This window comes from Acanthopagrus latus, chromosome 6, assembly GCF_904848185.1.
Source record: "Acanthopagrus latus isolate v.2019 chromosome 6, fAcaLat1.1, whole genome shotgun sequence".
NCBI lineage: Eukaryota > Metazoa > Chordata > Actinopteri > Spariformes > Sparidae > Acanthopagrus > Acanthopagrus latus.
This window is the reverse complement of record NC_051044.1, coordinates 15050284-15076008: the sequence shown is the minus strand read 5'-3', so window position 1 is coordinate 15076008 and position 25725 is coordinate 15050284. Positions and strand designations below refer to the sequence as shown.

At 41.6% G+C, this 25725-nt stretch overlaps 2 protein-coding genes across 8 annotated transcripts in view; one reads left to right on the top strand and one right to left on the bottom strand.

Moving 5' to 3' along the window:
- Positions 1–1257: 1257 nt before the first annotated feature.
- ptgis (prostaglandin I2 (prostacyclin) synthase) lies at positions 1258–12407 on the bottom strand. Of its 4 annotated transcripts, none has more exons than XM_037101673.1 (11): positions 12305–12407; positions 10489–10583; positions 8345–8468; positions 7782–7957; positions 7530–7676; positions 7306–7418; positions 6716–6897; positions 4095–4257; positions 3609–3790; positions 3008–3159; positions 1258–1576 (listed from the first exon to the last, which is right to left on the bottom strand). In XM_037101673.1, the coding sequence occupies exons 3-11, from the start codon at positions 8372–8374 to the stop codon at positions 1417–1419; spliced, it is 1305 nt and encodes a 434-aa protein (XP_036957568.1). In that variant the 5' UTR covers positions 8375–8468; positions 10489–10583; positions 12305–12407; the 3' UTR covers positions 1258–1416. The 4 variants fall into 4 exon arrangements, with proteins under 4 accessions (XP_036957568.1, XP_036957567.1, XP_036957569.1 ...); XM_037101672.1 differs by lacking the exon at positions 12305–12407 and adding an exon at positions 10710–11006; XM_037101674.1 differs by lacking the exon at positions 12305–12407 and adding an exon at positions 10979–10992.
- Positions 12408–15251: 2844 nt separating this feature from the next.
- Positions 15252–25725, top strand: part of LOC119021339 (SLIT-ROBO Rho GTPase-activating protein 3-like) — a 40530-nt gene continuing 30056 nt past the window's right edge. For 2 of the 4 annotated variants that reach the window (XR_005075531.1, XR_005075530.1), the window contains exons 1-2: positions 15252–15810; positions 24883–25078. Coding sequence is in view for 2 of the 4 variants with exons in the window: in XM_037101569.1 (XP_036957464.1) it covers positions 15744–15810; positions 24883–25078 (263 nt within the window). In the remaining 2 variants the exon portion in view is untranslated. The remainder of the gene's footprint in view (positions 15811–24882; positions 25079–25725) is intronic. The other 2 variants (XM_037101569.1, XM_037101567.1) reach the window with 1 other exon arrangement.

The window sequence follows — 25725 nt, the reverse complement described above, 5'->3', positions numbered from 1 at the left end:
CCCCTGCCCCTCAAACATCCTGAGTCCACCAGTGGACTTCAGTCAGTTTCACTGCTTCATTTTTTTATGAGCCTAAGTGGGTTTACTCTCCCTCACAAGACATTCATTTAGAATACTCCATTACAAGTCAAGCATTCGTAATCCTACTCAAGCGGAAGTGGATGAGTATTAGCATCAAATGTACCAGAAGTATCAAATCTAAAACTCATTGGAATGCCCCAGTGAATGATGTATTATCATATGTTATTAGGCTGGTGATGCATCAAAGCACAAGGAGCATCTGGGGGAGTGAAATGATTAATGGGGTCGGAGAGAAGGAGGGAAAGAAGCTGCAACACTACTAAAGGAGCGCTGTGGAACTTCTGTGTGGCGCTGGAAGCTGGTCGTCAGTGTTTGTTAGCGGACCCCGTTTCTAAACTCACGTTAGCTACTGTTGCTCTCTGTTTGCGGAGAATTGTTACACAGAGCAGCTTTCGACATTGTTGGACTCTGGGCAAAATCTTCTCTCTTTTGTGAAATATTGGACAATTTGACCTCTTTGAGCCGCAGACAGTTATTCAAATGAAACCACATGTGCAATTTAATTTTGGAAGACAGCACAAAAGGTTGGAATCGATGCATTGTATCACGGAAAATCTTTATCAGACAAGTAACAGCTGTTAAATTGATGTAGTGCAGCAAAGAGTGCACATGTGAGATGAAGCGGAGCAGAAGTTAAACGAAGCAAAGAACAAGTACATAAAATTGTACAGAACCTGAATCAACAAATATCCTTCACTTCCATTTACAGTTAAGAAGCAAAACTTGTCCAACATGATAGACTATTTCATATTCAGTGTTTTGTGAAAAGGTCACATTCACTTGGGTTAGGGTTAGGGTTAGGGTATAAGCTTAGATGAAAATGTTCCCTGACAAAAACTTTGAATTAGGTCTATTTCTACTGTGCAGAACGATCCATAATCTACAAATACTGTTACTGTAAATGTGAAGCTATTGGACACGAGATGTCTCACTTCATGTTCTCAGTTTTTATGTGCTTGAGGTTTCCGTGTTAAATATCCGTGAGTTTACAAACCATGCGTCGAGGCATTTAAGGTGAGCGCATGGAAACCTTCAGCATTTGAAAAAGGCCTTCCAGTGTAGAAATCAGCACATACATCATTCTGCAGTGAAGGTCAAACATCCAAGAGAAGAAACATTACGCAAAACACGAGTGTTAAGAAGTGTTAAGTGTTAAGAACTACAACAAGTCAGGTGTACTCTGTCTTTTTTTCTTTTAATTGAAAATTTTAACAAACAGATTTAAATATGAAAAATAAATGATTGTAAATATGATTAGAATAAATAGTGCATACAACAGTGCAACAAAAAAAGGGTGATCAATCAACAGTATTTACAGTTAATCATATTGTCAAGTCACATTTCAGGCCGCGTCCTCTTCAGTCGGTATCTGACCTGCAGATCTCCGTCGGGCTGGAGCATCCCGAAGCCGTAGCGGCTGGGATTGACTGGCGGCAGTTTGGCCTCGGGGTCGCACATCTCCAGATCGAGGTGGGTCAAGAGCAGGAACACAAATCTATGGACATGAGAGAAAGAGCAGCTTAGAAACAGGCAACGCTGACGGAACAGGACTTATAAGACAAGACTCATAAGGTTCCACACATCCAGCTAAAGATGGGAAATCACATCATGTAAAACAAACAGTCTAGAATGAATGCCTGAAAACAACAACAGCCTTCCTAGTCTATGCAACAACACTAAAAGGGCTATTCACCCCAAAATCAAAAATGCACATTCGTCCTCCTGCCTTTAGTGCTATTTATCCATCTAGATTGTTTTAATGTGAGCTGCCGTGTTTTGGAGTTATCAGCCATTGAGATGCCTTCTGTCAAACGTAATAGAAATGGATGACACTTGGCTTGTGGTGCACAATGCACCAAAAGATGTTGAGCAATATTATATTTCCACGCAAGAGGAGGCATACATGTACTCATGGATGAAGTAATTGTGCCATCAGCAAAGAAATGTAAATCTTTTCAATGTTCCCTTTGTTCGAGCTGTAACGTTAGCTATCTTGTACAATTCCTTCTATGCAGTGATACGGGTGGCAGGTGTAGCTCAGTAGAAAGGAAATCCACTCAACTATCATTTGGCGTTACCAGTACAGTACAGTGCCACAAGGGGACTGCCATCCAAAAAACGTGTAATTTGAGAGAGGGAAGTCACCTCTACGGATGATGTATCCAAAAATTGGCAAATTACACCGAAACAACACAGATGATGAAATAGCATGACAGGCGGAAAAGGAACAGGTGGAGAGGACAAATATGTATCTTTGATTTTGGGGTGAACTGTCCCCTTTAATGCATTAAGAACTCTGGATCCCGTTAAATATGCACTCTAAACCATAAAGCATAGTTTGAAAACACCTCAACCCTGAAGGGTTTTCTGAAAAATGTTCACTGAAACATTTTACTTCTCAGCCTCTGGAAACTTGAAATGAAAACCATTCCATTATCATTGGAAATGATCACCTTTGCCTCATTTATTGCATTTCTTCAGTCACGTGTCTCTAAAGTGAACACATCATCTAAAACACGCTCACATCGCATCCGGCCTTAACGGGTCAACTAACCTGCTCCTCTGTTTTGTTTGTTGTAGATTACAAGGACTAACCTTTCATCTTTGTAACTGGATATGACGTCTGACAAAGATGCTCTCCCAACTGAACGTCCTCCAGTGCACTTTAACCTTTTATTCATACGGTTCATTTCAGAGGAGAAGCAATTACTTTATAACAGCTTGTTGCTAATGACGATAGCGGACATGAAAGCAGCACTGAAATGACAGATTGGGGGAATTGCATGTGGAGATGGATTTCACTGGTCTGGTAATTGGCATGAAATTGGAGGATGCTTTGATCATGCATGTATCATTCTAAAACTTGTGAAAGTAAAACTGTAAAAAGATAAAGCTAAAAGAAAAATCTGTAGATCTTTAAACTCACTGTTTAATGGCTGTAACAGCAAACTCTTTCCCGACGCACATGTTTCTGCCTGCACCCCAGGGCAGGGTGTGATACCTCAGCCTCTTTCCATCCTTGTAGAATTTATCCTTCAGTGTCATATCGTCATTTAAGAAGCGATCATACTTGAAATCCTGTTAAGAAATGACATGAGAGAAAAAAAAAAACCCACAAAGGCGTATGTTAAACATGTGTTTTATAACATCACGCAAATCAGTCTGTTCACGTGTTTCTTGCTCCGTATCCTCTGTTATACATAATATGCAATTATCACCTCTGACCACTGAAGACAAGCAAACAGAATGAACATTGGGAATTGATCTCAAGCACTTGCTAGTCAGCTAGCTGTTAAATTTGCAGGCATTTAGCAGCTTATCCCAAAGGATGGAGTCTATCAGTGATTCTAATCACACTGCTTAATCCTGCCTCCCCAAGACTGCTTTGTGCACAATAACATAACTGAAAAATGAAGGCATGCAACGGTATGTATCGTGAGGTGGAGGCTCCATTCCCAACACTGATGGTTTTTCACATCTGCACTGTTGATGCTTTGGTCGCTGTGTGTATTTGTACATAATGGTACCTGTGGTTCTTGGTGTATCTCCGGGTCCATTTGAGGGCTGAGGAAGGGGAACAAACACACTTTGTCCCCACGTCTGAGGCGATACTCCCGTCCACTGGCCATGCGCAGGATTTTGTCCTGCAAAACCTCTCTGCTGATAATTACGGCAGCGGTGAGCCGTAGGGTCTCACTCAGAATGCTATCTGCAGAATGGAAAGGACAGGAGAGTAGATGATGTCAGAGGGGTGTCAGTGCGAGTTAAATCAGCGGTGCCCTTGGGTGTAATTTGGAGAGGCACAAACATTTGCACGAAATGTATTTTATGGAAAAGGCAATCATTATTTAATTGAATCAAGGGTCTGGCTTTTACTGTCACTGTCATTTTTTTATCTTGTTATTGCCAACAATTCAAATGAGCTTTTGTTTCCATTTCACTGGAGTGACTAGACCCAGAGGTGGATGAGCTCAAGTGAATAAGTAAAGAGGCTGCTAGCAGCTGTTACACACCAAAAACAGGTGTGCAGTGGGCTTCCACTGGGTTGATGTGGGGATGCTGTAGGGAAGTGGCCTGGAGAGGAAGGCCTCTGATCTCTGATTTAAGAGCCTCCATGGCCTCAGGGTGAGTGAGCAGGAAGCCGAGGAGCCAAAAGGCAGCAGGTCCAGCATTACACTGAAAGACAAAAAACACAAAGCATAGCATGTATTATAAAACACAAGCTTCTTGTCAGACAGAATATAAGCAAGAATATTTAGTATTTATGGACATTCAGTGCATATAATATATAGATGAACTTCTTAGTATCTCAACTAATGTTTCCTCTCAGCTCTCTATAATGCTGCTATCTGAATATGACTGATAAGAGGAGTGAGTGAATCAGACCGAGCTTTGTCGAGACTGCTGTCAGCCTGTCTGGGAGAGACACCTGAGCCTGTCACACAGTAATTGCTATGGGTTAAGGGAGCTGTTCTTCTTACCTCTGCTCATCTCAGGTCAGATCTCTATTGACAGCGAGGGCAAATGCTCAAAAGTGACTACAGGCGCATCACAATGTCTTTCCTGCCCACTTAGACCTTCAGATCACCTGAGCTTTCAGGCATTTTGAGAAATATGCTGAGCATTTTAGTGCATTCATGTGGTGTTGGAACATTGTTTCTTTCAGGAGTGAAGGGTCACCACAGTATGTACATTCACAGCAAAGCAAGACAAAATGTGAAACTGAATATTATAATCTAGATAACAAGACAAAAAAACAGTGCATAGAACAAAATCTAAACAAGAGTGCTGCAATCACTCCATCAGGGTACCCCGTGCCACCACTTCTATAAAACAATTACAGAGAAAACAGTGAGGAATAATAAGAATAACGAGTTCCCGACTGTGAAAAAATTCTTGTGAATGCCTCTCCTCAACAACAACTCTGAAAGTCTGTGAGCATTTTGCTTTCCAACGAGCCATCTTTTAGGTCATATATACAGAAAAATGGCAGACTTAATTAAACATTTGGTGGATGGTAAGAAATGTTTGGTTGATGGTAGGAAATGAAATGTTAATAACAAAGGTTTTTTTTTTATCAAGTCGGTTCCCTCTCGCATACGGTTAAAGTCTCTGGGAGCAACAGTCGGTCTACGAGGTTCACCAACTACAAAAGCTCCACACACATTTTTTGCATGTTTTTTAGATGCAACATAATGTAACATAATGTATACATAATGTTTTGACATTACAATACCAACTTCAAAATCATCTTGACAGAGACAGCGAAATGACAAGGGTTCAATCTTCTCATCTAACTCTTAAAGTCCCTGGACATATGATCCAATGCTAGAATATTCCTTTAGAAAATGATTTGACTCACTGGCAGCTGCAAACTGGGAAAAGCCAGAATGGCAAGACTCACTAAACACTCAGTCTGTATATGTTCCAGTCAATAACTTTGATTTGTTTGCAAATGGAGGAGGAACAGCAACCGCCAGCCTGTGCAGATGGACCCACGATGAAGTGGTAGGTGGCTCCGGTGAAATCCCAGCATCTGAAATAGTCTCAGCCTGCCTGTAACACATATACAAGCCAAATTCGCTGTGGCACATCTCACTACTCTCACATCTAATCCCTCTATTCTCTGCAGTGGTGCTCCATTTTCCCTCCCAGACTGAGACTGTGTTGCTCTGATATCCCAGCAGACGCGATAAAGCACAAACATGCTGGAGAGGAAGAGTGGCCTTTCCCAAACCTAGCGGAGCATCTCAAAAAAGAGCCTGCAGCGGGTGGCCTGGCAAAGGTTTCTCCTCTCTGAAATACTGCAAACTGGTGCTACTGGGTGAACACTTGCTGGTCCAGTGAGACTGGCAGGTTAACAGAGGGCTGGAGGTATTACAGCTAAAATGCAGCATATGAGAGCAGATATTAAAAGACTGTGAAATAGCTTGCTTTCTCCCCCACCTGGCCACGCAGAAGAATGGCACCATGTTTGATCTGAACATGTCTGTACGGGTGAGGTTGGCAAACATTTCTGTGCTCATCCAATGTCAATATTTGAACCGAAGTAAACAAATAAGAATTGAAAAGAAGATTTTATTCATAGGTGAGGTTGAGAGGTAAGGATTAATCCAAGGCAAACTCAAGTTTTATATGTATCGTTTTTAAGCAACCTCTGTATCCATGCACACAGGTTAAACAACATTTCCAGTAGAGCTGGACTGTAGTCAGCAGTGGAAAAACTGACTGACAGAGCAATTCCCACGTATATGTTCCTGAAAGTCACAAAAAGAGGAAGCAACTCTAGCTGACTAACACTCTTCTCTTACTCACTGCTTTCGCATTACTTCACCTCAAACCAAAAAAAAAGATGTCACAGAAACTGGTTCACATGATCAGAACTGGCAGTGTGCCACTCTGACATACAAGTCCAGGCAGGTAGCTGTGAGTGAACTGGCAAGGAGGAATCCACTGCCTCACACTCGTGCATTGTTGTCAGGCTGAGTATCTTGGCAAGGAATTCACGCATGCAGCCAGGGTGTGGAAGGTCTGCGTGCTCTGGTATCAAATTGTGGCCTTGTGCCTGTTTGTGGTGTGTGTGATTGTGTGGGTGTGTGTGGGTGAGAAAATGAGATATTAAACCAGCTCTCACCTGTGTGGTCCACAGCTGCAAGAGTAGCGCTCTTTTTTGCATCTCTTCATCGACTCCCTCCTCCTGCAGGAAGCGTCGGTAGCTCTGCTGCCATGACTGGGACTCTGACCCTCCGCTCAGCCTGTCTGGGGACAGCAGCTCCCACAGCCGCTCCCGGGATGAGTTGGCTATTTTACTTTCCCCTGTGAGAGATCCAAGGTCAATTCATACATATATTGCTTTGCTGTATACGGTTTACATAGAGTCAGATACAACAGCTATCCAGATTATTCTAAATTTGATGCCAGCAACATGTTTCAAACAGATTAGGGATCATTTGGAAAAAGACTCAGAAAGTTGTGCTACACACACACACACAAAAACCCTGTTTGGATCATTTTACACGGAAAAACGTCAGTTGGTGACAGTGATACTATCATGACTGGGTGGAAAGGACAACTTTCAAAGGCTCTTTGTGGATATCACTACATCAGCTTGGGAACCAGTCAGTTTGCACAGGCATTTTGTTTTTATTTACATTTTACGAAGCATTCCAACTATTCGGGATTGGTGTTTCAATCTTACTTTGAATCACTCTTCCTACAGCTTACCTCGTTTGATTGTGCCGCGGGCCAGTTTGGTAAGAAGACCGTCAAACTTGCGAAACTCTGTGTAGACTGCCGCAGTGTTGTCTCCCCTCTCAAACAACGTTAGATACCCAGCCCTGCCCACAGCAATAAAGTTAGAAATATTCCTGTCGGTCACTCCTGGTAGTATGACCACCGACACAGTTTTATTTTTAGTAATTTTCCTGGGCTAAGTTGCTGTATGATACCTGAAAAGAAGGCTGTAACAAAGACTGAAGAGTCCATCCCGTCTCCACTCTGAAGGGCTGCAGCCTTTGTGGTCACTCAGCAGCAGGTGCTGAAGGTGAGCTGTCATGGAGCTGTTGAGTCTGGAGAGACTGACACCTTGAAAATGCCTGAGGGAAAAAAAAAAGGAAAAAGAAAAATAGATACTGAGACATGCAACACTCACTTAAAGCAATGAACCAGAAAGTCTGTGTTTTTACAAGGTGCATCATTACTGTTCCATCCATTTCCTCTCTGCTGCAGGTTTGATGCTTGGCGGCTGCAGACTGAAGATTCTTTTCAGGAGCTGGTTTTTGCTGCGGGTGAAGTCCAAGAAGATGGTGTCACTCAGCACGGCGTCGAAAGAGTTGGCTTCCAACAGCACGGTCACGTAACTACCAGCAACACGGACCTGGGAGGACAGCATTTTATTTAATCCACTATGCAATGTTTTTAAAGTGAAACTCTTTGGAAATAGGCCAAGTTTTTGGCTTTTAATTTGAAGCTATGTTTTATGGATTAAAGTGACCTCTGTAATATTAATCTTAAATATATGCAGATTAAAAGCATTTTGGGAGACTAATGAACTTGCTGCCACCGCCAGCGCATCGTGATGTATTTTACATTTCAGATCATAGATTACAATATCAGATCAGTGACGGACTCCCTGCAGTCTGCTGTATGCAAAAACATCTTTGACCCTTCAAACTACAGTATATGGTGACATTTACTCTATTTGACAGTCAAATGTTCTTCAGTAACTAAAACTATACATCAAACAGGCTTTACTGGAACTTACTGTGAAGATATCCCCATGCTTTTCTTTCATCCGGGCCAAAAACTTTGCGGCATCTTTACCGAACTCAAGAGCGTGCCCCAACCACGGCAGCAAGCCTTTGTCCAGAGGTGGCTCATTTTTCTGTCTGATCATGCACAAGGAACACTCATTAAAACAATTACAACAATGTGATACAGTTGCTTTATGTAACTTTTACCGCCATGAATCTCAACCAACAGGTTTTAGAGTTAGCGTGAAGTTATGTCACAAGAGCTTTTTATCTCATGGTTGAAAAGTTCTGCAAGTCGGCCACAGTACGAGCCGGTGAGTCTTATTTTGAGCTTTTTTCTTGTACGTTGTACACATAAACCATTGATTTGAACACATTAAAATAAAACAATCTAAATGTAATTAAAAACGTTCATCTATATTCATCTTTGTTGTCATATATATATATATATATATATATATATATATATATATATATATATATATATATATATATATATATATATATTTCCAAGTTTTATTTTATAAATTCTTTTATCTTTTCCTTTCACACCATGGGTCTGAGGTAATGACATTTCAATCCACTGTATGTCCTGTACATACGGCAGAATTGTCAATAAAACTGACACAAATACAAAAATGATAATACTAGAGAGAAGTTCATTTTTAACAATGATTTATGGTGGTGGCCAGTCGAAAACTGACCGACAAACTAGCAAGCAAATATCAACATGAATGAATGGCTTTACCTCGTGCGAGTGGTGTAGAGAAGAACCAGTATCAGCAGTCCGTTAAATAATAAGAATATTGTCCATAACATGTTTCTGTCAAGTCTGATACTTGTCCTGTCCTGCAGATAATTTACTCCATAGCTGCTGGCAACTCTCTTATATGTTTGAGCCAGGCTCAGCTGTAACTACTGTTCGCTAGGAGGGGTGGTCAAAAGGCGTGGCTTGCGACACAAAGTGTTACACAATACTGTACAGTAGACAGAGTGAGACCGCACAAAAACCTCCACATCCTGAGTCTCTCACACAAACTACAATTATTTAAAACATGAAAACACCACTTAACTATCTATTATATGTAGAGCCAAGTTCACATGTAGTAACACATTTATGAGAGTACATGAAAAAGATCTTTCTCATACACTTCATATGGTTCATGGAAATGCCACATGGCACAACATTTCATAGCAGTGACATCATCAAGGTAGAGACACTCATGTTTAATTCTGAAAAGGGGCGATGTCAGGGCGGGCACACATATTTAATGACGCATGTCATACTGGCACATTGTCAAAATGTGTTGATGTGGAATCTTACAATGTCAACACCTAATTTCCCTTAAATATTGTGAAATGTCTAATTTTACCTCCCTTATGGTGACTTCACAGACACAAGTATCTATTGATGATGCTGTCTGACACACTGAAACCAATGATTAATTGACCTGTCATGACTACACAGGAGCTGTCACTAGTCTGAGTTTGTTTATGCCCATATGTGATTAATGTGATTCTATTAATAATCTTACTAGTGAATGGATAACTTAATATAATAAAAACAACTGTACAACCTTTGCATTTTACATTTACGGCATTTAGCAAATGCTTTGTCCAAAGTGACTTATAGTAATTCATACAGTGATGGCTGCCATGTAAGGTGCCGACCAGCACATCAAGAGCAGTTTGGTGTTTGGTATTTTGCCCAAGGACATGGAGAGAATCGAACCATTGACCTTTGGAAAGCTGGCTCTACCCCTGATCCACAGCCACCCCCAACCTAAAACATCTATATCATCTAAATTATAATCCACTGTGATGATAAAAGCGACATTGCATTGAAGACACTCTACTCAAAATCTGTTATTGAGACATTTTAGTGTTTTGTTCTGTGACATATCTCAGTTTCTCTGTTGTGTTTGGTGAAATATCTAATCTGATCTTTACTGTATATGCATACACATCAGATATGCACCCATATCCCAAAATAATTAGAAGCACTCTGACGAACTGTATAGGCTACCTTCATATTTTACAATAAAGGAGGGACAGGTACAAGCACTCTGCTGGTTTACAGATTACTAAAACTGTTGGCTGGTTGCTTCTTTCACTGTACCAGCAGAGGGTAGTCGTGCTCTTACATCAACCTCACCTTTCAGCAGCTGAAGACAAGTTCAGCAGCAGAAACTGATGAGGGAACTTCTCAGGCTCAACAGCTCCCTGAAAAGCTGTTTCTCAGGTTCTCACCTGTAAATAACAAGGAAGTAAACGTCACAGCGTCTGAACTTGATAGGTAACTTAACCACACAGCCCAAGCGCTAACATTGTTTGCCGAACAATGCGCATGTGTTAAGAATTCATCCAATATATTACCCCTGTAGATATACGTGAGTTGTGTCAAGGATAAGTCAGAAGGTAAAACCAGAGCAGGCGACAAAAGTAGCTGTTAAATCCAGATTGGGCCGTTTAAACTGTCTAACGTTAGAATTAAAGGGTTTTGTTTGCAATTCAACGTGTCAAAGAGCAAGGACAAGCTAAATGAAAGAACAGTAGCATTACGATATTAATTTGCGAGAATTAAATCAGTCATTTTACGGTTTCTCAACACATTAAGTAGCCGCTAGCTTAAGGCTAACGCTCACGTTTTGAGTGCTCTCCGCTAACTGACCCGACTAGCAACAACCTCGAACTTAAGTTCCTACGACCACAAAAGTTTCTACTACAATGTGCTTCAATCTCATTTTCATATTTTTAAATCATGCATCCATGCAATCATGCACAAATTATGATCACCAGCTCAGTGTTGTAGCCTGTTTTAGACTTAAACAACTTAACATTCAACAAACGACCGACCAATATACCAATATAGCTACTGAATATATAAAATGGTAATAAACAAAAATAGAAAATTCAAAAATATTTTCAGATGCCATGGTAACAGAGGGGTTCACAGCACATGTGTGATCATTGATCATATCCTTCATGAGCCATGGTGACCTTAATATCATCACATTATGATCCCAAAATATTTTCATTTTAGTGTGAACTACACATTTTTCATATCAAAATGCCTTTCTCATATAAATCAAGCGAGTAAACCTAAGCACAAATGTTCTGATATTTCCTTAAAACAGGCTCTTTTGCAGGATTAATGTCGGATTGATTTTCGCAACTTGACCCGACTTTGAACACATCGTTGGCGTCAATGCTCACAAATTTAGAGTTAACAACATGCTTTTAATTTCAAAATTGTTTAACGGGCACCATGAGACATTAAATGGCTAGGTCGGGGCATACAGTTTGAGTCCAACCTGTGGCCCTTTGCTGCACCCCACCCCATCTTGTTTCCTGCCATCTTCTGAGCTTTCCCATCATTAAAAAAATCATATAAATGCAAAAAACATAAATACAAATCTAAAATGACATGGCCAACTTATTTCCCAAGAATTCCAAAAGCTTGCCATAGCTTTGAGGGTATAACACAGTGTATCTTTATCTTTTCCCAGTATCAGAATAAATTTACAAACCGTATGAAGACTTACAGTACAAGTTAAATGTGTAACATGTAGTATTTTAGTTTTTTTGTTTTTTGTTGCAGAGATATCTACTGAAGTTAGCATGCTAATCACCGAGCCCCAGTCTGACTGGTACAAAGCTCCTGTGCTAGTGGTGTTAACATCAACACTCCCCTAGTGACCTGGGCTCTCAGTCCAGACACTAGATGAACAGCTATCTTAGCTAACTAGCTAAAAGCAGCTACAGTTATCAGCAGTTCGCCGTTACTCTGATGATACGCTGCCCTTATATTCTGAGTACAAATTACAGAACATAATTCATCTTTGAAGAATGATCTAAACGACCAAACAATTAATTCAAGGTAGTCATGTGTATAACCAGTTTCAGTATGATATCCTCGATATGTTCTGCTTTGCTTTAAAACACATTTAGTTCCATTTGACCAAGCTGACCTCAAATTTGATGTTGCTCCTTCAAGAATTCATATTTTCATTGTCTAATGCCCATTCAAACACTGTTCAGACATTTCCCCAAGGAGGGGGAGAGGCTAGCTGGACAGCCAGCCAATAGGAGCAGAGTCTCAGGAATAATGATGTTATTATGTTAATGACCCTAAATTGCCTGCTTCATAAAAGGTGGGTGTGGTGCACTGGAAGACAAACAAGCAGACTCTGGTGTAAACAAACGTCACATACAATATCACATAGGAACAAATGACAAAATCTACACATCCTCTTTTCAATCCAACAGTGTCTCGCTTCATTACATAACAGAAAAATACATAACTCTTAGAGGCCACAATCATGATGGTTGGTTAAAGAGATGTTTAATCTATATATTTCACGTCTAAGTCAGGGTGAAACTACACATTTTGTCCTCATTCAGATCTAAGGAGATCACATGTAAACATTTGAACTACTAAATAGTCCTGAGCTTCTTCAGTTGCTTGTAACACCGCAAATGTGAAGTAATCTGGAATAACAACAATATTTGGGTTTATAACTTTACTTTTCTTAGACTCTGTATCATGCACTGGATTTATCAGCTCATTAGGAACAGACGCAAAATCGTCTGCTATCCAATACAATAACCCTGCAGCGTGAATGAGGCCGTATAAACCAATAGCCTTAATTAAAAATGAATAATATTTTGGAACAAAAAGCATAATCCTCAATAAATCCACCATAAAGACTGCAATAATTCCCACATTCACACAGCGAGGGATCTTTATTAGCCTCCTGAAGGAACCAAATGTTTTCTAGGTGGACCATGTGATGATCATTTCTCCTGTAAGGGCCTATAAGTGGATGGTGTTAAAGTTTCCGTGGCCTAGTTAGAAACAGCTTTTTCACATTATTCTCAAACCCACCCCGACTTTTATCAGGCTCGCTCTGTGGCCAAAGCATTGGTGAGTAACATTTGCTCAGGAAATTAGAAGTTGAAGTGGAGATTGTGTGGTGAGAAACTGCACGGTTCCCCCTGCAGATTTCTCCTGGGCTCTGTCCCAGCTTTAACAGTTGCCACAGGCTGACAGTAGCCCGCAGATTTCCTGAGAATTGGGTGCAAAGGCCAAGGCACCGGGATATCTTGACACAGTTAGAAAGTGCAAACTTCGCACAGACTTTATAAAAAAACGTTCTCCAATTATCCCCTGTCCAATCCAGAAACACATTTTGGCTAGCTGTCAAAGACGTGGCACAACAGCAGCACTAAAGAAATCACTAGAAGTTATTTGAAGGGAAGAGCGCTGAGGGGGAAGGAGCAGAGCAGAGTGACTCATTGCGCCAGTCTGCCTCACTCGGGGGAGATGCTCCATCAGCTTTGTCAAAATGGTGCAACTGTGGAGTGGAGGACGAGTTCGGTGTTAACACAGGTCGTCTGCAACACCTCAGTACCTTTGCAGCCAGAAATATGTCTCTGTGATGTAAATTAGTCAGCTTGTTCACATGAGAGAAGAAACCCAAAACAAAGGCTCCATTTTTTTTTTTTTTTACTATTTTAGTGTCTAAATTGATGTTTCCTACAATTTCAATGTCCTGCATAATCCGTATAATTTATTCTTTGTGGGAATAGTAATATGAAACTGATCTACATTTGATTTGAAGGCTACACAATGACATCAGAGAGCTTATAGCTCAACATGGACCAACACATTCACCAAAATACACTCAGACAATGTACTCCTCTGCGACTGTTGATGTGTTAACGCTTTCTTTATGTTGCAGTTTTACATTTCTCAGGTTCAGTTTTACATGTTATGTCGTGACAGCACTGTGCTCATAGTCTAGGTTAGGTTTAAGCACATTGGTTACTGTTACGAAAAGATCATATTTTGGGTTACTTGGCTCACTGGTTTACAGCTGGAAATTGTTCTCACAGATTTCCAGCAATGTCACGCTTACACATATTAAAAACTGTCTTCTACTGTCTTCTAGTCCAGCTGTAACGAAACCACGATTCCCTCCTCCTCCCAACATGTAAGTCACCTCTTAACAAGTGATGTGACGTGATATGACAGGTATTGTTGAAATGTCGAGAAACAGCATCATTTACTTCAGCCGACCGAGCTGACAGGACATCTGATCTTTAGTGGTTTGTGATTGAGGTATTTTTCTCAGAGACGCAACAGTTAGTTGAATAATCAGTTAGTTTATCATCAGAAAATTTGCTTGCAACAACCAGTAGATAGATAGATAGATAGATAGATAGATAGATAGATAGATAGATAGATAGATAGATAGATAGATAGATAGATAGATAGATAGATAGATAGATAGATAACACACTGAAACTGAGCCACATCTTCTGCAGTCTTACAACCCTGAGGTCCCAGACACTAATTACTTATCCTTATAAAGAGCTCATGATTATGAGAGAGAAAATTGTGTTTTTTATAATCACACTACTTATTTGGTTTGAGATATGTGACCGAAAGGCAGCAATGAGAAAAGCCACTATTTAATTTGCGTTACAGGGTGAGGATGCCAGCATCTCATCCATTCTGTCACAGAGCTGTATTTGGGGATGACTGGAGATCTATACGCCACAACATTTAAATGTTGAATTGCATGAACATGTCTGTTGAATGTTGTTGTTGTTGAGTGTTGCTGAATCCCTGCACTCTGCTGTCAGCACTAAACACATATGTGTTGTCTCCATCTGTGGACTGCAGCATACTGTGTGTGGGATGGCAAAGGTTTCTTTCTTTTTTTTTGTGCTTATCCGTGCACAGTGACCAATCTTTAACCATCCATGAGGAGAAAAGTGGTGAAGAAGGGAAGGGGCTGGGGGGAGGAGTCTCACATTGACTTTCACATCCATTCAGCCTTTTTTTTTTTTTTTCTGCAGCAGCATTGAACTTGCAGTGAGTGAGAGAGAGAAGAGAGAAGAGAAGAGAGAGACAGGGTGGGAGGGAGAGAGACCGAGAGGCAGACTGGACAGTGCTGTGCAGAAGGAGCTCGCTGCAGTTACGCAGAAGGCTGCCATAGCTGCTGCTTTTCACTGAAATGTGCATCAAACGTGGGTTGTTTCCAGATTCACAGAGGAGTAGTGCTGCTGCTGCTGCTGCTGCTGCTGCTGCTGCTGCTGGAGAGGAGTGGTCGGGCGCGGAGAGCATTATGCGCTTCTAGGTCGACGTCGCCTTGAACGCAGCGCAACCACAGAGAGAGAGAGAGAGGGAGAGGGAGGGAGGGAGAGACCACAAAGTGCGTTTTGAGTTGAGCGAACGCGGGCGATGGTTGGCGTCTGATTGTTGCTCAACTATCCGGAGAGGACTGCGGACAGGGGAGATCGCTGCATTGTGCCCGAACGGAGACGCCGATTCTTCCTGCCCCGAGGATTCTTTTCTTTTCTTTTTTTTTTTTTTTTGCACAACGCGCTCTGCTCCCGAAAATGTCATCTCAGGGGAAAGTCAAGAAGGACAAAGAGATTATTGCCGAATATGAGACCCAAGTGAAAGGTCGGTACCGCGCAGGCCCCTGCTCGTATTGTTATTCTCTCTCTCTGTGTGTGTGTGTGTGTGTGAAGGCACTATTGCGTAACTTAACCACACTGCTTTATATGGCTCTCAGTGTGCAGGGCTGAGGGGTGGGACAGTGTTTTTTTTTTTTTTTTGTAGTTTTTTTTTGTAGTTTTTTTTTTTTGTAGTTAAGGATGACAGACACATTTATTTTTAACATGCCTCTCACAGGGTCATGTCCCTTTTATTCCAACCGTAGATGATGACTCCAGTGTTACTGTAATCGCTGATAACTTGGCAGAACCGGCTGCCCCTGCGCTGAAGATTACTATGTGCTCCGTTAACATGCCTAGCCCTGCATGTGTTTGGGGGGAAGCTTGTGGAGCCTGGAGACTTGCTTTTTAAAGTGCAGCTGCACACCCAACAAGGTGAATGTAACCAGTTCACCTTGGACACATTGTCTCCAACAGAACTGGAGGTCATGCACCTCACAGGGTGCCATCCACAGGAGGCACCTGGGTCCATTTTTGCAACTTCTTACCGAAGCAAATTCAGGTTAAAAATAGAACATGTGATGGTGATTTTGTGTCATTTCAAAAGCCAGTAATGTGGAGCGATGAGCAATTTTCCTGACAATCTGGCGCAAAGTGTAGTATCAGGAAGGCGAAGAAGTGTGGGGGGCATGCTTGAAAAGATCACACAGCAAACAGTTCAGAAAGTCCATCAATAATGCACGCTGTCTGTATGAATTATGAACCATGAAAGGATTTTACTGTCTGCCGCTAAATACGTGGCTGGATGAAGCACCCAGAGAAGCAGAGGACTGGTCCGGTCAGAGAAGGATGTGTTAGAGTTGGCTGTCTTCTCATGTTTTCACAGACAGTTTCATTAGGTGTGATCTCTAACGCTTCTGTGCATCACCTTCGCACGCTCGTGGTTTCGCTCTGTACGCGTTTATCAGGTTTTATTCATAGAGGCAGACATCATCACAGCATAGGCTTTCACTCAATACGTTACCATTTTAAACCATGATAACTCTGCGCTATAGATATCGAGGCTAGTGTTTTACATGGTGTCGCCCAACAGGACTGCAACAACCCAGTTGACCCTAGAAGAGAAAACACTGATCGAAACTGATCATGCAGGCTACATCTCGACAACTTTGCTTTGGTTTAGGTCATAATAAAACACTTTTATGCCTTTTTGTTTCAAGTTAGCCGGGCGCCAAACCAGAAGTTAGCCGGCTCGGTTGGTGGAGGTCTTAAGTGCGCATGCTCTATGGGCCGCACAACACGGATGATCTGAGTATTTTCATACTCGGGAAGTCACTGGCACTGAGCAGCTTTCATAATCAAAAAATAAAAATACAGATTTGTTCTAACGTCCTTGGCTAGAGGTCTGGACTGTGAGCTTGCAGCTCTGGGGGAGCGTTGGTGCTTACACCGCTAGCACAGGAGCTTTGGACTGACACAGACTGAGGATAGCTGGTTAGCGTGTTAGCTTAAGTAGATATCTCCTCAGCATAATACATAGATATCATAATGTCATCACTTTTCTCCACATTCTGTGGATAATTTCTGTTATTTTGAAAATATTTTTCAAAAAAACTTTGTGCATATTGCACCTTTTGGATAAGTCGGATGTGGTGAATCAACTACACATCTGTCTGGAAATATAAAGCTAAAGTTAGCAACTACTTAGCTTACTTGAGAAAAATAATGAAACCAGGGGGAAACGGCAAGCTCATTTCTTTATTAGAGACCAGAGGAAATAGCTAATGATACTCTTTGCACATACTTTTTTGTGCAGATTGAACAGGAAAAGTGTTAACTGGTGAGTTTTAGAGATGCTAGGAGGCTAATTTAGTTTCCAGTTAAAGACTTGTTTAATCCTGCTGTTATGAGTTTTTATGCAAGGCTAAGCTAACTGGCAGTTGATTGATATCAAGCAATACTGATCGTCTCACTGGACTCAGCAAATGTTTAAAAACATTTATTTACTGATTTGCGTGTTATTAACATGCAAGTTCTTTGCAGTTTTATAGTAACTTGGATATCATTGGTTGTGTCGCATTCACTACTCCCTACTCACTTTTTTAATCTCTTCAGTTTTTCAGTTTGATAGTCTGCAGCAGCTGATCTTGTAGGTTTGGATACTCTCGATCATCATCTCATGTGGTTTTATCCTGCTGTGATGTTACTTCCACGCAAGTTCCAGATCTGACCATATACTGTACTACATCTGTCAGTGTAAACTTTAATGTGTTCATGCTCCAATGCACCCCTCCCCCCATTAAGATTTTCATATAAATTTGATATCCCATCCAGATTACAAATTAAACACATTCATCAATAATAAAATATGTGTACAGTTCACCAGGTCAGCATTATTTTAGAAAAGATTAGTGTCAGTCTAGCAAAAAAAAACCTAGATTGAATTTTATGCCAATGCACAGAAACTGGCAAAACAGTGGCTCCACTGAATGCAATATTGGTGCTGATGGAGTCATCCGGGTATCCGTGCAAACATGTGGAAATATTTCACCAAGGTCGACTCTCAGGTTAATTTAGAATTGAAATTTTGAAATGACGTAAGCTCGTCTGAATGTGTGTGGGATGAAGGGTATGAGCAGCATTTATCAGACAGAGGTGTGCTGCACTTTCTTTTCTGTCGCTCTCTTTGTCTGTCTGGTTGTTTGTTTGACTCCTTCACACTCTCTCTCTCTCTCTCTCTGTCTCTCTCCGGTCTCCACACCAGCTTTTTGTGGCTGTGAGAGAGCCATCACAGCTCCGTCTCAGTTTCAGGAAAAGCTTTTAAGCTGACATCTTAAGCTCATTTGCAAACTGGGCTTAGATCAGTTCGGAGCTGTTGGGGCTTTACTCTGACACTGACACTGGTCTCCAATAATGCTGAGTTGCTGACTGCACAGCGGTTCAATCAGGCACCGGCCCTAATGCACTTTGCGGTACTTTTCAACATGCCACATTTCAGCAAACAGTGGGGCCTCGCTTTTGTCAACGATGTTTGTGTATCTTCAGCTCAGAGCTGTGCACGTCCGGGTGTGCATGTGTTTACGATTATTGTCACATGCCATCCCGGATACATGGACGACAGACATGAGATACTGCTTAGTATCAAGTCACCATCAAGTCATTACCAACAGCTGTTATCATATTCTCTGTGACCAGTACATGATGCATCTCTCTTGAGTTGTACTTTGCACAGGTCTCTCTGTACGGTGTTTGAGTTTAACTAATATTCTGTGTAGCTGACCAGTCTGAGGTATCTCCGAGCTTCCTCCTCCTCCCCCAAAGCAAAAACAAAAAAAAACAAGGAAATGAGGGGATGCCCTTCATTGTGCATCACACTGCACTTCTAGCTGCAGGCCACATTATCTTTAATGTCATTTGATTTGCTTTGGAGCCTAGCCGCCTCATTGTTACGCACAAATTGCCCTTAATGATTATACTGTGCAGTAAATTCTAAGATTTGATTTTGCTAAGGGAACAAACGGCAGTGTGGAATTCGTGCAACGTTGACCTGATATAGACGTATGTCCTTTGAAATGCCACGAAAAAACATGAAAGCCTGTCACATCTAGATTCAGATTCAAAGTGTTTTTTGTCATATGCACAGCAAAGAAACGTGCTCTCAGTTATGCAGTGAAATTCTTTGCTGAAATTCCTTTGCTGTCCACAGAATGCCAAGAGTGTAATAAAGAAATATATACAACCAAGATATACAATATACAAAGTAAAGCACTTTTAAAGAAAGAGCAGCAACAATAATAATAATAATGATAATAAAACAGTGCAAATCTGAAATCTGTGCAATTATGTATATACAAAGATGTAAACAGTCGTGACATTTCCGAGGTAGATTAAACTCCTTTCCCATCTGAACATACGTAAACCTTTTGTAATAATCTAAAACATCACCTCACTGTAGGAACCTGCTGCTCTGATGTGTCAGGAGCGTGGCACACCCCTCTGTGTGTGTTCATCATAAAGAAGGAATGCTTTGACCGATACTGTCTTGGAATGTCAGGGTTGTGTTACACAAGTATAACAATATCTTTGTTTCCAGCGTCTTGGTAACATCTATGACACACTGTCTGTCGCTCTGTTGACAGATGCATGCACACAGTCGAGACATTTAAAGAGGAAAAAAAAAAAAAGAATAAAAAAAATGCTTGGAATTCAGCCCACGGTGTCCTGGATTTTTCCCGTCCTGTGGTTGCACAAATAGCGATGCCTTTCCTTGTTAGAGATGTTTATATCGAGAGAGCGAGAGGAAGAAATGTGAACTCAAGCAAAAAAGACTGTAAAGGCATACCATAGCCATTACTGCATTCAGAAGACAAGTGTTCGCAGAACGCAGCCTTGATTTGTACCAAATTATGTCAACGTGTCAGTCTGGGTTAGGACACATGTGACTAGCCACGCATGGCTAACTGCAGACACAGCCCCGGAGACTGCTGCTGGCCACCGCGATAGCTGGGCTAGGCTAATTTGAGCAGGCTACCGTGTGGTGACAAGGACTCCTCACAACGTGATATTTGGTGCTCTCTGTTTCAGCAGTAGAGGAGCCTAACTGGCAACCCTGCAAGGCAACAGTGACCAATAGTAATCCGCACCCCCCCCAACCCCATTTCATTGCATTATCTGGCAGAGATCCAGACATGTAGCCGCCGCAGACGTGTGCCACGTTTGAACTTCAGGGTGAAGGAGGGGGTCAGCGCCGCGTAACAGCTGAGCTCAGGAAGAAACTCTCCTTTTCTCAGGCAGTAAACACTCATGACTGAACGGTGAGGATGACGTGAGGGATGGTGCAGAGCAGGGACGGTCTGTATTTTAGTCGCTTGATTTTAGTTTTATGAAATAAAAAGAACAATACAGAATCAGCTTGGGTGTCGTCAGGCTGGGGAGGATTTGTCTTTAAACGTTTCATTCGTTTAAAACTATGTATATAATTAAGTATTTTATTTAATCTCATTTGTATTTTATGTTGATAATTAGTACAAATAAATAGAGGACTGAGGTTAATATGCTTTTTTCTGTCTTTAGTTCTCCTTTTCAGGAACATATACAACACATTTAAATAACAAATGTACATGGAAAGTGCACTATGTAGTTTTTGGGATGAAATTTGAAGCAGAGGGAAAAGATCTTCATTGGTCAACTCTGTTTATGCTAATACAAACTAAATCAACAAACTCTTTATTTTCTTGACTGAATGAACTCTGGGGACCGTATTTGACTCTGAGACCAGCTTGTTTATTCAGTTATGGAAAAAGCTAACATTTCTGTGTTTGCCTTGAATTTCCCTTCCAACAACTATGTAGTGCCCCTTTAAAATAAGAAGTTTTAAATCAGAACTTTACTGTAAGTAATGGACTACAAACACACAGTTTTAGGTTCAGCTAGTCTGTCACTGCTTCCCTTTGTCGTTACTTTAGGGGGGCAGCCAGATGAGGAATGAAACTTATGACTGCAAATTAAAAATGTAAATACAGTCAGAGCAGGTCCTCTCAGAAGAATCACACAGCTGCTATATTGATATTCAGTATGGTGAAAAAATATTGCATATGCTGGCAAATATCACAATATTCGAGAATATATATCAGTCCAGGCATATCATCTGTATTGTTCCTGGGCTAAACAGAAATACTGAAATTGTGGTTTGGCCAAGTGCATCCAAATTGCTGAAGCTGTTATTTATTTGTGTGACAAAACAGCAATATAATGAAGCACTATCATGCTGCACAGATGGCCTGGACTACAAATCTTGTTCTCCAGATATAAAAAATATATTTGTTTGTTTGTGTGTTTGGTAGAAACGTTATCACCACTAATACTGAATCGTTCTGCAATTGAAATAGTTCTCAAAATGATCACAATGAGATGATTTGAACTGTATCTAGCAGTCTCGTTGTGCATCAGTATCCCGAATGCTCAATCACAACCAGATTGGTGAGTCGAGGAATTTATTTTCTTCATACGATTGTGATTCCACTTCAATGCTACCCTCAAGTCCCTGGAAGCGATTCATTTATGCTTAGAATGCTTGTTAAAGTCACCAGCGCACAGCGGGATGTTAACCATATGGGTTAGGAGAAAAATAAACGTTACAAATGGGTAAAGTCCTATTAGTGAAATTTCCACAAGCCTTTGGGTGTGGAACATTTGATTCAGTTTGGCTGCGCACGGTTCTCAGGCAGAGGAGCCGGTGTAGCACATGACTCTGCATTTCATTTAAGGACATCCGCACTATTGTGTTATCGATAAAGAGACGGAGAAGGGGGCTCCGCTTGGCTTTTGGAGGCTTACTTCCCCGTATATTATTCATTTGAGCTCCTTGCCGGCTTCCTCGTAATTATGCATTACTCTGCGAAGGCTTGAATCATTCATCGAACGTAGCGCAGTATTGCACAGTTTAACTTCTAAAAATAACGTGCTCACAGGAGAGCAAATGCAAATATCATGAGTCTGCTTAGTGTCTCACTGATAACATTATGCAGTTAAACCCTTTCAGATTTGCTTGCTATATTGTCTCCTCCTTTTTTTTTTTTTGAACACCGCCACTGTTTGATTGGAAATGATTAGAGTCACGCGGGCCAGCAAATTGTGTTGTTCACTGGGTCTATTTTAGCACCGGAGTACATCACTGTGAGTATTCTGAACTTGATTGCGGCCTCGTTCATCAGCGCGGGCTGTTTATTGAGTATTTCTAAGTGGAGAAAGTTGCCCTTGTCCCTGGCCATTATGCTAAGCAGACTGACTGCTGCGACTGTCAGAGCAGGGAACCGGCCTGCTCTCATTCAGATGCCTCCAGAGGCATGTATCCAGGCAACTGGGCGACTATGGGGACCACGAGGGGTACATCTCCCAGCAGCAAGGGACTACATATTTACTCTGTCTCTCTCGGCCTTGCTTTCATTCACATTTTTTTTTTTTTTTTGCTCACACACTCGCGGACGATGGGGGAGGCATTTTTGGTTAAATGCTTGAATCTAGATACAGAAACGGCATTTAGAAGTGAACAAAGGGGCTTTTGTCCTGCAGGGCCCATCTTTTCCATTGATGAATCTCTACACAGTTCCTTTCTGTGTGCGGCAATCTTGTGCATGGTTGAAACAGTCTGTCACAGTGGAATCCTCTGCTGTCTCAATGTTGCTCAACTGCTTGTTAGTAGAGGTGTCTTGAGTAACCGGTATTGACAATAAAGAAATGACATATTGATGTTTAGTAAATAATCCGGCACCTCTTGGATAGCTTCCATTTCCTTACTGATCTGGCTTCATCAGAGGCGGCGGCGGTCAAAACAAAGAAGTAGGAGGAAAAAGCTGCGGTGACGGTTAACTGTTCACTAGCTGGTGTGTGGCTGCCGCTCACTGATTTACTACTGCGGTGCAAAATCATGTGTGAGCTGACAGACATGTTTTGTTACTCAGACTCTCTCGGCCAGTTGTTTTTATTTGACAGAAAACAGACAAAAACACATTCAAAAGTTAGGATGAATTTGACTGATTTTTTCCAACATTTCTGTGGATACCATGCTAATAATGTGGTCATGAACTCCTGCGGCCATGATAATCACCCAGAGGAAAACTGACATTGTGTCAACTGATTATTTTTCATCGATGAGAAATTGCTCAGTCGATAAAAAGTTGAATGTGTGACGTCTTCAAACTGCTTCCTTTGTCAAAAACTCAAAGACTCTTCATTCGCCATCATAAATGACAATGAAAAGCAGCTAATCCTCACATTATGGAAGCTGGAACCAGCAAAGGTTTGATATTTTGTTTGTAAAATGACAATTACATTTCTTCAAAATGGTTATTAAGGTTATTAAATATCTGTATCAGTATCCTGACGGTGATGTCAGCCATGTCGCTCAGGCCCATAGGCTCTGACGTGATTTATGCTGCTACTCATTCAGCAGCCACTTAGCCACTGGATTTATGGCAGCCTTGCAGTAAACAGAGTATGGATGTGATAAAACGTCACTTGTATTCCTTTTGAGTGTTAATGTAAGACCATAAAGGGGATGTTATGACTCTGGTGAACGTTTTTATCGCCTGAACTCCTGGAGGTGTTTCGGTACAGCGAGCTGCCGATACAAGCTGCCCAACAGGGAGACTGTGGATATTTATTCCTGGTCATTTTGAAAATGGAATGAAATGAAATGGATCAAGGTAAAATGTGACAAAACAGCATTATAATGGGGCGCTGTAACAAATATCACATAGTGATTTAAATAGTTTTTCAGTGAAAATGAAAATTATGAGTCAAAAACAATCCCAATCATATTAAAAAATAAAGTTCATAATGATAATATTGTGCAGTTGTACTGGTAACATTCACTCTACAGGAGGGAAACTCTTAGCACAGCTTAACTTGAACACCAGGAAGCAACGTCCGAGTCCCTGTCACGGTGCTGTGTTACAATGTAAAGCGCTTCATTTAGAAGGCTACTTGTAAATACCATGTCAACCGCATTTGCAAAATTTTGACCGAAATGTCATTTTCCCTCATTCTCAGACTATGAATAGGAACAGCTATAGTTTCCAGACCTCATAAGCAGAAAACCACAGCAGATTGTAATCGAAAGAATGCCTGCAATTTGTTTTTTTTCTTTTTCAAGACAAACTTCTCCGAAGGCTCGCTCAGCACAATGCATTTTGAGGAGCTGACCTATTTTATATTTTCCGTGCTGTCTGCTGCAATCATCAGACATGCATCTCTTATGCACGTGTGCTACCCCAGCATTTAGACACCCCCACACTCCCTCCCTCCCTCCCTCTGCTCACACGTACACACAGCAGACAAACGCACTTTGACATCCAGTTTTATCCAATTATGATGACTTTGTTATTTTACAAGCGCGTCTGCTCGACCGTATCCTCACATTTGTGTAATCGCTTCATCATGTGCTGTGCTGGAGGACTGTGGGTTAAAGTCTGACCTCTAGCACTGTTTGGCAGGCAGGAGTGGGGCCCAGCATGTAAGCCCTCTCCCCCAGAGAGGAACTGTTTATTCTGAAGGTGGTCTCCCTTTTTTTGATATGCAGAGATCCGTAACCAGCTGGTGGAGCAGTTCCGTTGTCTGGAGCAGCAGTCCGAATCCCGGCTGCAGCTGCTGCAGGACCTGCAGGAGTTCTTCCGCCGGAAGGCCGAGCTCCAGCTCGAGTACTCCAGAGGCCTGGACAAGCTGGCCGAGCGCTACTCCTCCAAGATCCGCACCTCCAGAGAGCACCAGCACTTCAAGTGAGTCTCCCCACTGTAATGTCGGCTAAGCAATGGAACATCTGTATCGAATGTGTCTGACTGATAAACAACTGCTACATATTTCATACTGATCACTGGCGAGGCGCAGACAGATGGAAAAAAAAAAAGAGAAAGAGGAAGACAGAGGAGGGATAAGCAACAAAAGGGAGAGGAGGGATAAAAGCAGAAGAAATGACCTGAAATGAAGCCAGGGCCAAGGAAGCTTGTGGCCTCAGGCTGCTGTGTTTCTCCCAACTAGGTCAGACTCTTTATCCACCCCCCCTCCACCACCCCAACTGCCCCGGCTTTTTTATGTGCGGCTGTCATTTTCATTTCCATACTCGAACAACTTCACGCCAGAGCGCCACCCAAATACTCAATGGACTCAATTTCTCAATGGACAAAGGAAATTAGAGTCTGAAGAAAGAAACAATGCAGGCTCTCTTTTACTCAGATTGACTTAAGCTGTTTTAAATGTTTGTATCAGGGAGATCTGTGGTCATGAAACAATCATACCCTCGCAGCATGTTGAGGAATTCCTTCTGATTTGTCCTGACCGGCCTGCAGCTCGCTGTGACTTTTAGATTGTGTAGTCGATTGGAATCTGTGCTCAGTTATAATCAGAAACTATATGAGCGTGTTCAATT

What these genes read in the sequence shown, in the direction of transcription:
- ptgis (XM_037101671.1), bottom strand. Translation starts at nt 9,152, where the DNA reads ATGTTATGGACAATATTCTTATTATTTAACGGACTGCTGATACTGGTT. An exon ending in AGCATGGGGATATCTTCACA is followed by an intron (nt 7,958 to 8,344) that starts GTAAGTTCCAGT and finishes CTGTCCTCCCAG; the next exon opens with GTCCGTGTTGCTGGTAGTTA. An exon ending in AGATACACCAAGAACCACAG is followed by an intron (nt 3,160 to 3,608) that starts GTACCATTATGT and finishes ATTTCTTAACAG; the next exon opens with GATTTCAAGTATGATCGCTT.